This window comes from Macaca mulatta, chromosome 12 (assembly GCF_049350105.2).
Source record: "Macaca mulatta isolate MMU2019108-1 chromosome 12, T2T-MMU8v2.0, whole genome shotgun sequence".
NCBI classification, from domain to species: domain Eukaryota; kingdom Metazoa; phylum Chordata; class Mammalia; order Primates; family Cercopithecidae; genus Macaca; species Macaca mulatta.
In genome coordinates this window covers 119,973,066-119,986,289 of record NC_133417.1, presented here as the reverse complement: position 1 = coordinate 119,986,289, position 13,224 = coordinate 119,973,066, and the positions used below count along the sequence as shown (strand labels likewise).

Here is a 13,224-nt window from a genome sequence, read left to right as displayed (position 1 = left end):
GGACTTGGCTCTGGTTGTGTTTTAGTTTTATTTCTGCAAATCCTGACTTACAAAATCAGACTTTTTTGTCATCTTTGTTATATATATGTATATTATATGTATATATAAGCTATTGTAAACATAAAGTTATAGACATAAGTAACTAGTGTAATTATTATTTTTGTTCATTTTTCTGACTAATACATAGTAATTTATGTATTTTGCTTTCTGGGAATTTTTTGGACTATCAGGCAAGCATTTGCTTATATTGGTGGAGACTTTTTTTCTAACCATAAGAATAATTTATTAATGAGGATCCCTAGGGTCTAGGCCAGAGTTTTGTAAATTCTTTCTTAAAGGGGCAGTTAGAGTAAACGTTTTCAGTTTGCAGGCCATAAAGTCTCTATAACTGTTCAGCTCTGCTGTCTTGGGGTAAAAGTTGCCATAGATTGCTTCATACGAGTTTTGTCAGTTAGAGTTCTGCAAGAATTAGAATAATCCATTTTTATTTCCTTGGACTTAATTATTAAATGTGATTATTGTCACCAGTTATCAGATTATGTGATGACACATTTTTTAAAAGTTAATTTTTATTGTTTTCAAAATCAATTAATAGTGTCCTTTTAAAATTTTTTTATGAGTTGAATGTATGCCTCTCACCTTAGCTTTATTTTAATAGACATATCCTTAAAATCAGTAGATTTGCTTATATTTATTTATTTATTTATTTATTTATATATATATTTTGTGACAGAGTCTCGCTCTGTCACCCAGGCTGGAGTGCAGTGGCACAATGTCAGCTCACTGCAACCTCTGCCTCCTGGGTTCAAGCATTCTTCTGCCCCAGCCTCCCGAGTTGCTGGGATTACAGGCGCCTGCCATCATGCCAGGCTACTTTTTGTATTTTTGGTAGAGACGGAGTTTCACCATGTTGGCCAGACTGGTCTTGAACTCCTCACCTTAGTTGATCTGTCCGCCTCAGCCTCCCAAAGTCCTGGGATTACAGGCATGAGCCACCACACCCAGCCAATCTTTTTAGAAACAGTTTTCATTTCATTCCTATCCTAATTTTCTCATTTGCAGCCAAGAATAAATAATCTATGTGTATACATATTGCAGTTCTGCCATCTTACTTATATTTTGTACCCACCTACTTCAGAAAAGGGTTTGAAGTGGCTCTAAAGTTAAAACTACTATAAAATGGAACAAGGAGTTGGTTAAGAGGAAAGAGTTACTACAACTGGAGTGAATTTAGTTTTGGTGACCTTAAAGGCAGCCAAAGCAAATAAGGGGAAGGACCAGGTTTTGTGCTGTCAAAAGGTATGTGTCTTTTTTGGTAGTGATTATATTTTGTACCCACCTACTTCAGAAAAGGATTTGAAGTGGCTCTAAAGTTATTTATACTTGCATTGTATTGTTTCTTAAGCATGTTGGTAAACTTGCAGTTTCTATAGTTTGAGCACATGGTTTCACTGAGCATGCTTGGTGTATGCACTGAGGGCAGAGAACCCAGCAGGAGTTTGTTCTCCTGCACTAGTTACCTTCCCCTACTGCAGGTAGGGCTTTACTGATTGATTTCTGAACTTGGAAACATTATTAATAAACATTCTATAATACCTGGCCCCAAACTACCTCTGGGCATCATCGTTGGCCATAACCTTTTCATAGCTACCACCCTACTAGCAGCTACTTCTCTTTTCTTGTCCCGACCACTTGCATTAGTTTTCTATTGCTGCCAAAACAAATTACCACAAAGTTAGCGATTCAAAGCAATGCAAATTAATTTTCTTACAATTCTGTACACCTGAAGTCTGGCATGGGTCTCATCACACTAGAATCATGCTGTCAGCTGTTTTCAGGAGGTTCTAGGAAAGATCCATTTTATTTTTTTTTGGATGGTTGGCAGGGACTTCATCGTTCTTGTGGTAAGACTGAGATCCAGATTTCTTGCTGGTTTTCAGCTGAGAGTTGTTTCCAGGTTCTAGAGACTGTCACATTCCTTTAGTTCGTGGTCCTCTTCTTCATCTTCAAATCCAGCAGCAGCAGATTGAGTCCTTCTCACATCTCATCTTTCTGACATAGCCGGGAAAGATCCTCTGCTTCTAAGAATTCATGTGATTAAATTGAGCTACCTGAGAAATGCAGAATAATCTCCCCATCTCAAGGTGTGTCCACTTAATTATATTGCAGTGTCCCTTTCACCACGTAAGGTAATACAGTCACAGGTTCTGGGGATTATTTGTGAACATTTTGGGGGGTCATAATTTTTTGACCACACCACTGAAGTAGCTTCCTAATTTCCCTTTGTATTTCCTGCAGTCGGTTCTCTATGTAACAGCCAGAGTAATCTGACCGAAGTCAAAATTGTCATTTCTCTACTGTCCTATCAATAAGTCTTTTTTATACCCCTCTTCCTATTTGAATATCTTCATAACTCATGTTCCTTTTTGAATGTCCGCATCACCTTTGTTAAACCTTTGTTACGAATGGGAGATTTTATGAGAAAGTATTGTACCTAAGTAGAAACAAAGATACTCATTATTTGTTCTTCTGATTTATTACCACAATTACTTTTGCACCAACCCAGTAGAAAACAAAATACTAAGGATATAGAGAAAATTTTTTATTTTCCATTATGTCAGTTTTGCTTGAGAATTTGTATCATACTCACCTTCCTCTTTTCTTACCCCACACTCCCCTACCAAGTTCTCTAGCACAAATTCTTAAAATGGCAGTGATTACTCATAATTTATGCCACAGCAATGACTTACTGTGGAATAGAAGAATGGCTTGAAGCTGGCGTAACATGATGTATTAGTGATGTAGACATAATAGATAATGTTTTGAATGCAACTTACAGGGCATGGTATGCTTAGAACATAACAAAGGTGGTGAAGATCCCCTGGATAGAGAGAAGATCCCTTGTGAGGAGACTCATTAAGAGTTTAACTCTGTAGTTTATTATGCTTGAACACAGTCATGTTATATTGTGTGTGAAATTATGTATCCTTCATAGCAGCTTCATGAGAAGGTAACAAAGGAAACAAAAGCAGCCTTGGCATATGTGATATTTTCTCAAGAGTTTAATTTCTAAAATACCTCTTGGAGTCAATATCTATTTTCCTCCTCTGTTGCTTACCACATATGTATAAGTCTGCTTCTATATTACCAGTAACTTATTGTGCCATTGACTGGGATATCAGAATTATCTGTTAAATTACAGGCATACCTCATTTAATTGCACTTCACTTTTTTTGTGCTTCGCAGAGAGTTTTGTTTTTGTGTTTTTTGACAATCCTGCATTGAGCAAGTCTGTCAGTGCTGTTTTTCCAACAGCATATGCTCGGTGTGTCTCTGTGTCACATTTTGGTAATTCTCACGATATTTCAGATATTTTCACTACTGTTGTATCTGTTAGGGTGATTTGTGATCAGTAATCTTCAGTGTTACTATTGTAATTGCTTTGGGGCACCACAAACCCTGCCCATGTAACATGGCAAATTTAATTGATAAACGTTGTCTTTTCTGACTATTCCACTTACTGATAATTCTTCCATCTCTCTCCCTTTGAATCCCTGTTTCCTGGGACACAAGAATATTGAATTTAGGTCAGCTAACAACACTACAATGGCCTTTAAGTTTTCAAGTAGAAGGAAGAGTCGCTCATCTCTTACTTTATATAAGAAGCTAGAAATGATGAGTGAGGAAGGCACGTTGAAAGTTGAGATAGGCCAAAAGCTAGGTCTCTTGCCAAACAGCCAATCTGTGAATGCGAATAAAAAGTTCTTTAAGGAAATTAAAAGTGCTACCCTGTTGAATACACAAATGAGAAGGAAGCATAACTGCCTTATTGCCGATATGAGGAGAGTTGAAATGGTCTAGATAGATGATCAAACCAACCACATTTCCTAAGCCAAACCCTACTCCAGTGGAAGATCGTAAATCTCTTCACTTCTGTGAAGGCTGAGAGAGGTAAGGAAGCTGCAGAAGAAAAGTTGGAAGCTAGCAGAGGTTGGTTCATGAAGTTGAGGAAAAAAAGCTATCTTCATAACATAACAATGCATATTGAAACAACAGCTGCTGATGGAGACACTGCAGCAGGTTATCCAGAAGATCTAGCCAAGATAATTATGAGAGTGGCGCACTAAACAACAGATTTCAGTGAAGTTGAAACAGCCTTCTGTTGGAAGAATATGCCATCTGGGTTTTTCATAGCTAGGAAGGAGAGGTCAGTGCCTGGCTTCAAAGCTTCAAAGGACAGGCTTTCTTGTTAGGAGCTAATGCAGTCAGTGACTTGAAGTGAAAGCCAATGCTCATTTACCATTTGGAACAACATCTTGACAGCATGGTTTACTAAATTTTTTAAGCTCGCTGTTGAGACCTACTGCTCAGGAAAGATACTCAAAATACTACAAATTGACAGTGCCACCTAGTTACCCAACTGTTCTGATGAGGATGTTATAAGGAGATTAATGCTGTTTTCATGCCTCCCAACAAAACATCAATTCTGTGGCCCATGGATCAAGGAGTAACTTTTACTTTCAAGTCTTACTATTTAAAAAAATGCGTGTTGTGGCTGGGCGGGGTGGTTCACGCCTATAATCCCAGCACTTTGGGAGGCCAAGGTGGGCGGATCACAAGGTCAGGAGATGGAGCCATCCTGACTAACACGGTGAAACCCCATCTCTACTAAAAATATAAAAAAAATTAGCTGGGTGTGGTGGCAGGTGCCTGTAGTCCCAGCTACTCGGGAAGCTGAGGCAAGAGAATGGCGTGAACCCAAGAGGCACAGCTTGCAGTGAGCTGAGATTGCGCCACTGCACTCCAGTGTAGGCGACAGAGAGACTCCGTCTCAAAAAACAAACAAACAAAAAAAACCAAAACATTTTGTAAGCCTATACCTGCTATAGATGGGCTTACACTGATGGTTCTGGAAATGACTCACCATTCTAGATGCCATTAATATCGTCGGTGATTCATGGGAGGATGTCCAAATGTTAACATTAACAGTGGTTTGGAAAACATTTGATTACAATTTTCATGGATGACTTTGAGGGGTTCAGGACTTCAGTGGAGAAAGTAACTATAGGTACAGTAGAAATAGCAAGAAAACTAGAATTAGAAGTAGGGCCTGAAGGTGCAACTGATTGCTACAGTCTCATGATCAGACTTTAATGGATGAGGCATTGTTTGTTATGGATGAGAAAGAAAGTGGTTTCTTCAGATGGAATCTACTTCTGGTAAAAGTGCTGTGAACATTGTTGAAATGACACCAAAGGATTTAGGAAATTACATCATCTTAGTTGATAAAACAGCATCAGGGTTTGAGAGGATTGGCTCCAATCTTGAGAGAAGTTCTGCATGGATAAAATGCTACCAAACAGCATCACATGCTACAGAGAAATCTTTCATGAAATGAAGCCAGTTGATGTGGCATACTTTATTGTCTTGTTTTAAGAAACTGTCATAACCACCCAAACCTTCAGCAACTACCTGCTTGCTCAGTCAGCAGCCACAGCATCAAGGCAAGACCATCTAGCAAAAAGATTGTCACCATTTTTTAGCAATAAAGTTATTTTCAATTAAGGTCTGTTCATTTTCTAAAAAACATAATGCTATTGCACACTTAGTAGATTACAGTATAGTGTACATATAAGTTTTATACGCGCTGGGAAACCAGAAGATTCGTGTGACCTGCTTTATTGCAGTATTTGCTTTATCACAGTGATCTGAAACTGAACCGACAGTATCTCCGAGGTATGCCTGTATTTTATTCAGTAAATTCTAACTAAGAAGCCAGAGAAATATTTAACGTATTTTAGAGCTTCATTCCAGATAGTTAATTTTTGTATGTTTGTTTTAATGGCATCTAATTGCCAAGAAGGGAAGTTTTTGGTTCCTGGTCAGTTCATTTACATGGAAAAGCTTAACCATGCTAGGCAAGTCATTTGTCTTACACTTAATTGTAATGTTCTGTATTGTTTTTATGAATATGTTTATTATTAATGGTATTTTAGAAGAGCTAAGCTTTATAATAAGGAAAAGTTTTGTTTGTGTGGGTATGTTTTTGGAAAGTTTATATTGCTGGAATATGTGTGGATCTGCAATATGTACAAATGTGTGAAGGATCTTTCCTTTGACTGAAAGATTAGCAATAAAAGATTCAGTGGGATACACACACACTCTTATTTTCAGCCTTCAATATATTACTTGAAAATACCGAATTCATTGAAAATTTTTAATAAGCCTTGGCAAATACTTTCCTTAGGTAAATTATTTTTGCTATGGTTTAAGAAAAGTTCAATTATTCTTTCAAGTTGTGAGAAGCTCAAAAGTGAGTATTTGAAAGTAATTTAAAGAAGCCAGAATCAAAACTTAATTTATTTCCTGGCTACTTCATATCGGTTCAAGCTTATCCAGTTACTGTAGACTCTATCTAATTATCATAATTTTATTTATGCGCATGACATTACATTTACATGAAGTAGAGAGATGAAAATATGACAAACTTTCAAGTACTAGGGAGGAGAAAGCAGATTGGTTATAAAAAGCAAGCCGTTTGCTAATCAGCTATACGGTTCAGGAGTGGGGAGAATGTTAACAGAAGACACTTTGATAATATGAAGAGGTGACATGAAAGAAAAATAGCAACTGTCTAGCAACCTTAAAAGAGAGTCTACCTTTATTCTTTAAATTGTCACTCTGTTTCTGTTTGACTATTCCCATGAGACTCTTCCATTTCACAATTGTGTTTATATTATTTTTTAAGCTTCTTTAAGTTAATTTTTTTTTGCATTACCATGGAGAATTAGAATGGGGAAATTTTTGAGAAGGTTTTCTTGTGTGAGTACTTTCATGTTGAAGATAGGGAATGTGTGTGGTTCTGGCAGTTTATCTGCTCACTTATTACAGGATTGTTTTGGAAGAAAAATCAAATTTGTATCTTGGCAGATATTCCTGCATTCATTTGTAACCGATATGAATATAAAGCAAAGGTTGCAGGGGCTCACACCTGTAATCCCAATCATTTTGGAAGCTAAGGCAGGAGATTGCTTGAGTCCATTAGTTTGGACAACATAGTGAGACCCCCATCTCTACAAAAAAATATAAAATAAAATTAGCCAGGCCTGGTGATGTATGCCTATAGTCCTAGCTACTACTCAGGAGGCTGGGGCAGAAGAATTGCTTGGGCCCAGGAGCTTGAAGTTACAGTGAGCTATGATCGTGCCATTGCACTCCAGTTGCTAAATACATGATAACTTGCTCTAGAAATGGAATTTGCACTGTTAAGAAATCTGGGAAAATGTCGCCTTTTTTTTTTTTTTTCTTTCTTTCTTTCTTTCTTTCTTTCTTTCTTGAAACTGGGGTAATTTGAAACCTATAATCCTTTTAGTCCCATTGAGCATTTAAGGTCATTTTGTTAATTTAGGAATATAAAATATGTGTTGCATGCGGATTTACTTTTTTAGAAAACGGAAGATTTGAGCAACAGCCCAGAGCACAGAAACAGAGACAATTAGAAATAAAAAGCATTTTTTTTTTTTTTTTTTTCTGAAATAGAGTCTTGCCCTGCTGCCCAGGCTGCAGTGCGGTGGCGTGATCTCAGCTCACTGCAGCCTCCGCCTCCTGGGTTCAAGCAATTCTCCTGTCTCAGCCTCCTGAGTAGCTAGGATTAAAGGCGTGCGCCACCACGCCTGGCTACTTTTTGTGTTTTTAGTAGAGATGGGATTTCACCATGTTGGCTAGGCTGATGTCAAACTCCTGACTTTGTGATTTGCCCACCTCAGCCTCCCAAAATGCTGGGATTACAGGTGTGAGCCACTGCATCTGGCCAGCAAAATTTTTTAAAAAGCAAAAAAACCAACAAAAAAATCAAATATTTAGGAGAATTAGTGATTTCTACATTATCAAACCAACAGAGGAAAAAAAATTCATTTCAGGAAAGAGTATTGGGAGAGGGGGTGGGTGGGGAGAGATTTATTCACTAAAGAAGCACAAAGCTCATTGAACACTATATTATGCATGTAACTTCTGTCTATAGCTTTTTATTCAGTCTTTTTTGAGAGTATGCTCTGCTGGTTATTTTTGCTTTAGATTCATGGACTTAGGTACCGCACCCTGCCCTGTTATCCTAAAAGAACTGATTTAGTTATATTTGCAGTAACTGGTGATAATAGTGTAATTTCAAGAAAATTTTTACCTTCATCCCACTGCATAAATGCCTCCTTCTTCCTAAAGCCTGACATTGTTTTACAAACGGACAGTATCTTTTATATTACAGCTAGAGATTTTTAAAAAGGCTTTAAGCGTTAACACATACTTAAAATGTAATATATAATTAAATATAAACGATAGATGTCAGATCTTTACACATTACATGAAGGGACAAATTTAAGAGACCCTGGTATTAGATAGCTTGAGGATTATTATCTCTCATTTCTAGGAAGATGAACTAAAAAGAAGAGTGGGAGGGCAGACTACCTGAGACCAGTTCCGCTGACTTAATTCCTTTGCCACAGTCTACCTGTGCTGGAGGCTGGCAGCAGAAGGAAGCTTTTTTTTTTTTTTCCTCCTTATTTCAAAAGACAGCTTTAAAGTGACCTTAAAAGTCCACTCACTTATAGTAAGATTTAGTTGGATCATGACACGCAAGACACAGAGGGTTCAAAACTGGAAGGGGGTCTTCAATTTTAATGCCATTTAATAATTGACACTGCCTTAATATGAAAGCCGAATTAATATTGTCTGCCTTTAGAGTATTTTCCTTGCCTTGTGCCTCATTTTAATTCACTTATTCCCCAGATCTTGTTCATCTCATTTAAAAAGAGGCTGTGAATTCTAAAGTAAAGTTACTGTATTTCTTTCTTTTCCTCATCTGCCTCCTCTGCACTGCATCAGTGTGCTACTGTTGCTACTGTTCCAACATTGTTGCGTAGCTCTCCAGAGTACTGGAATAGAGAAATAGAGTGAGAAATTGAAAACCGTTTGTTAGAAAAGACTTGTAAGGCTGGCCGGGCGCGGTGGCTCAAGCCTGTAATCCCAGCACTTTGGGAGGCCGAGACGGGCGGATCACAAGGTCAGGAGATCTAGACCATCCTGGCTAACACGGTGAAACCCCGTCTCTAGTAAAAAAAATACAAAAAAAAAAAAAAAAAAATAGCCGGGCGAGGTGGCGAGCACCTGTAGTCCCGGCTACCCCGGAGGCTGAGGCAGGAGAAGGGCGCAAACCCGGGAGGCGGAGCTTGGAGTGAGCGGAGATCACACCACTGCACTCCAGCCCGGGCGACTGAGCGAGACTCCATCTCAAAAAAAAAAAAAAAAAAAAGAAAAGAAAAGACTTGTAAGGCTACATCACAGAAGCTCTATTTCCTATAGTTGAGTTAGTTGATAATGGGTGGTGATTTTAGTCCTGAACTGGACGGGGAGCAGGGGAATAAAAATGTAATGTTGATTCTGTGGGCTGATTTGAATAGGTTTGTACTGATCTTTTTTGCCATTTTAAACAGAGCAGTTGTTGCTTCCTAGAAAATGTTGTTGAACAAATAAGGTGAATATAAACTAGATTAATGTATTAGGATGGAGTAACTGCCAATAAAATGGCAGTTTTTAAACTTTGGTTTCACTGAGTAGTCTTCTGGGCTAAACAGTTTTGTTTGTTTTAAACAATACTAAGAAGCCATTTACATATATGCTTAAAAATTGTTTTTTTCTATTTCAAATACAAAAAATTATATTTTTCTTAAAACAAATGAAATTATGGCTTTTACAACTTCATTATGAGCAGATGATCTTTGGCCAGTGTCCTTTATTTGGTACCTTGAAATGAATTTTGAATATGACTTTCTAATAGGTTTTGTAGTCTGTATTCAAGCATGGCTGTATTTCTTGATATCTCAGAATAATTTATACATAGATAATTTCTTTTTTGTTTCATTTTTTTTGAGACGAAGTCTCACTCTGTGGCCCAGGCTGGAGTGCAGTGACATGATCTTGGCTCACTGCAACCTCTGCCTCCCGGGCTCAAGTGATTCTCCTGCCTCAGCCTCCCAAGTAGCTGGGATTACAGGCTGACACCACCATGCCCAAGTAGTTTTCTATTTTTAGTAGAGACGGGGTTTCACCATTTTGATCAGGCTGGTCTCAAACTCCTGACCTCAGGTGATCCACCCACCTTGGCCTCTCAAAGTGCTGGGATTACAGGCGTGAGCCACCACACCTAGCCTAATAATTTATTAACTCATGAATAGTAGCCTTAAGAGAAAACGAATTAAGTTTTACTTTATATTGAAGAAGACAGCATTTTAAAAAATCTCAATATTTTCCTTTCTTTCCTTAATGCTTTTTAATTTCCATTTTGTTCATTTTTCTAGGGCGACATACCTTCTGTTGAATACCTTTTACAAAATGGAAGTGATCCAAATGTTAAAGACCATGCTGGATGGACACCATTGGTAGTTATCTGGTTTTTATTCTCATTCTTTTTATGTTTTACAGTTATTATAGTTTATAGTTACGTAGTTGTCTATATATCATCCTCTGCCACATGCCCTCTTTTTAGTGTGAAGAATTTATGTTTTCATCAAGTATGAGGACATGATTATTTTCCTTCTAGCTTTTCATTTGTGACAGGCAAGAAATTGGTTACCTTTTGACATACTACCTTTAGATTTAGGAATCCACTTGTACTATATTGCAGAATTTAGCTAATGTCTGGAGGTAACAGCTACAGCTGACATCAGGCTCCATTCTGTAGCACTGCATGTTACTGGAACCAAATTTCTTGGAACAAAAAGAGGTCAGAGGAACTGAGTATAGGAAAGTGATCACAAGGAAGTGATTCTTACTGAGGGTCCTTCTTAGCCTCAGTTATACCCTATCCAATTGTAGATATATAAGGCAGTAGAAATCTTTGCTTATACTAAACATTTTTTAAAAGTCTTTACTTATTATTACTAAAAATAAAAATGTGAAGCATAATCTGGAAACAGAATGACACAAATACTTGGAAACAATTGCTATGTAGGCCAATTACATTAGGGCAATAAACATGAGCTTTGAATGCAGCCACAGAAGTGTCAGCAAATGAAGTAGATGCCTTCATCCTGTAAACTAGAGATTCAGCCCAGAAATTAGGAGACTCAATAGGCTAGGTACGAAAAAGCTGGGAGGGTTTAGTCTAGATCAGTCACTTTGCTGGCTGGACTCTACTGGCTGGCTAACCTTTTCAAAGAAAGGTTAATTTTATTTTTGTCTTCAAAGCCACTAAGGCAAGTTGTAGTCAAGATTGGTTAGTTATTTAGAGGGTTTAGTGCCTAATTTGGATTCCTTTCTCCTAAAAATAGACCTATAGATATTGAGTGTGTTATCGCTTATTATGAATTGAAATAGATGTACTTAAAAAGTATAGAATGCCAGAGATTTGTTAGAATACAACATTGTTTGTAGTTCATTAGACATAAGGAAAGATTTAGATCTAAGGCGTCTTTGAACACTCCATTGTTGCCACTTCTGTCATTCAGCAAGCTCTTTTTGTATTCCTACTCGTGTTATTTCTCTTATCAATAACAGCAGCCATACAGCAATCTGTAGGTTCAGCAAATAGCTTGTCTTAAAACCCTCCGTCACGGATACTTACTTTGTTGCACGATATGTGTATGTACTGGTACAAATTTTATATATCATCTTGTTATTAAATATGTAGTCTTTTTTTCTTAATGTTTTACATTTATTGTAGAACATTTAAGGAGCTACCATTGGTTTAAAACTACATTTTCTTCTTAAAAAAAAAAGTGCTTGACCTAAGGCTCAAATGAGAATAGCCTTTTCTTTTTTCATGAATTACACAGATCTTGATCGAAAGATTATTAATAGTAACTTTCACTCTGTCAACAACTTATAGTCTTTTTGAGTATTTAGGTAACAATAAATTTGCTGCCTGACGTTTACATTTATTTTTCTAAAGTGTGGTATTATAATATCATCCATTGCTCTTTCTTATCACTTCTTTCACTTCTTTTTCAAAAAATTTAATTAGCATGAAGCTTGCAGTCATGGGCACCTGAAGGTAGTGGAATTATTGCTCCAGCATAAGGCATTGGTAAACACCACTGGGTATCAAAATGACTCACCACTTCACGATGCAGCCAAGAATGGGCACATGGATATAGTCAAGCTGTTACTTTCCTATGGAGCCTCCAGAAATGCTGTGTAAGTAGTTCAACTTAAAAATTATTTTTAAAATCGATCTATATTCTTGAATCAAGGTATGTGATAAAGCAGAGACTTTAATACTCAAGTTGATGGCTTTCTTCACTTTCACAACTAAAATTAGATGTGATCATCAAATTCTGCATTTGTAATCAGCATTCATGCCCTTCCTCTTTATGATACAGTTGGTCCTTCATATTCTTGGGTTCCACACTTGAGGATTCAGCCAACCGCAGATCAAAAATAATTGGGAAATATCAATGACAGATCGGATAAAGAAAATGTGGTACATATATACCATGGAATACTATGCAGCCACAAAAAAGAATGAGATCATGTCTTTTGTGGGCACATGGATGGAGCTGGAGGCCATTATCCTTAGTAAACTAACGCATGAACAGAAAACCAAGTACTGCGTGTTCTCACTTATAAGTGAGAGCTAAATGATGAGAATTCATGAACACAAAGAAGGGAACAACAGACACCAGGGTCTACTTGAGTGTGGAGGGTGGGAGGAGGGAGAGGAGCAGAAAAAATAACTATTAGGTACTAGGCTCAATACATAGGTGGTGAAATTATCTGTACAACACGTACCTGTTACACAAGTTTACCTATATAACAAATCTTCACAACTTAAATAGAGACCTAAAATAAAATAAAAGTTAAAAAAAAGGGGGGGGGAAGACAATAAAGAATAACAATACAATGATACGTAATATAGGTAAAACAATATAGTATAAGTATTTATACAGCATTTCATACTATTAGGTATTACAAGTAATCTGGAGATGATTTAAAGTATACAGGAGGATGTGTGTAGTTTACAAGTAAATACTGTGCCATTTTTTACAAGAGACTTGAGCAGCTGCACATTCTGACATCATCGGGATTGAGGAACCAATTCCCCATAGATACCAATGGGGATAACTGGCATATTTAGGGGAGATTTACTTTCTTAATTCAGAAACAATTGTCCATTTTGGAAGCCTTCACTTAATGGAAAAATTTACTTAGTGTTTATATTCTGTAGATTGATTT

At 37.2% G+C, this 13,224-nt stretch overlaps 1 protein-coding gene across 2 annotated transcripts in view; it reads left to right on the top strand.

Moving 5' to 3' along the window:
* The window catches only part of BARD1 (BRCA1 associated RING domain 1), an 83,569-nt gene that overhangs the window by 34,314 nt on the left and 36,031 nt on the right, over positions 1-13,224 (top strand). For both annotated transcript variants that reach the window (XM_001084740.5, XM_015110897.3), the window contains exons 5-6: positions 10,350-10,430; positions 12,014-12,186. In XM_001084740.5, coding sequence (XP_001084740.2) covers positions 10,350-10,430; positions 12,014-12,186 — 254 coding nt within the window. The remainder of the gene's footprint in view (positions 1-10,349; positions 10,431-12,013; positions 12,187-13,224) is intronic.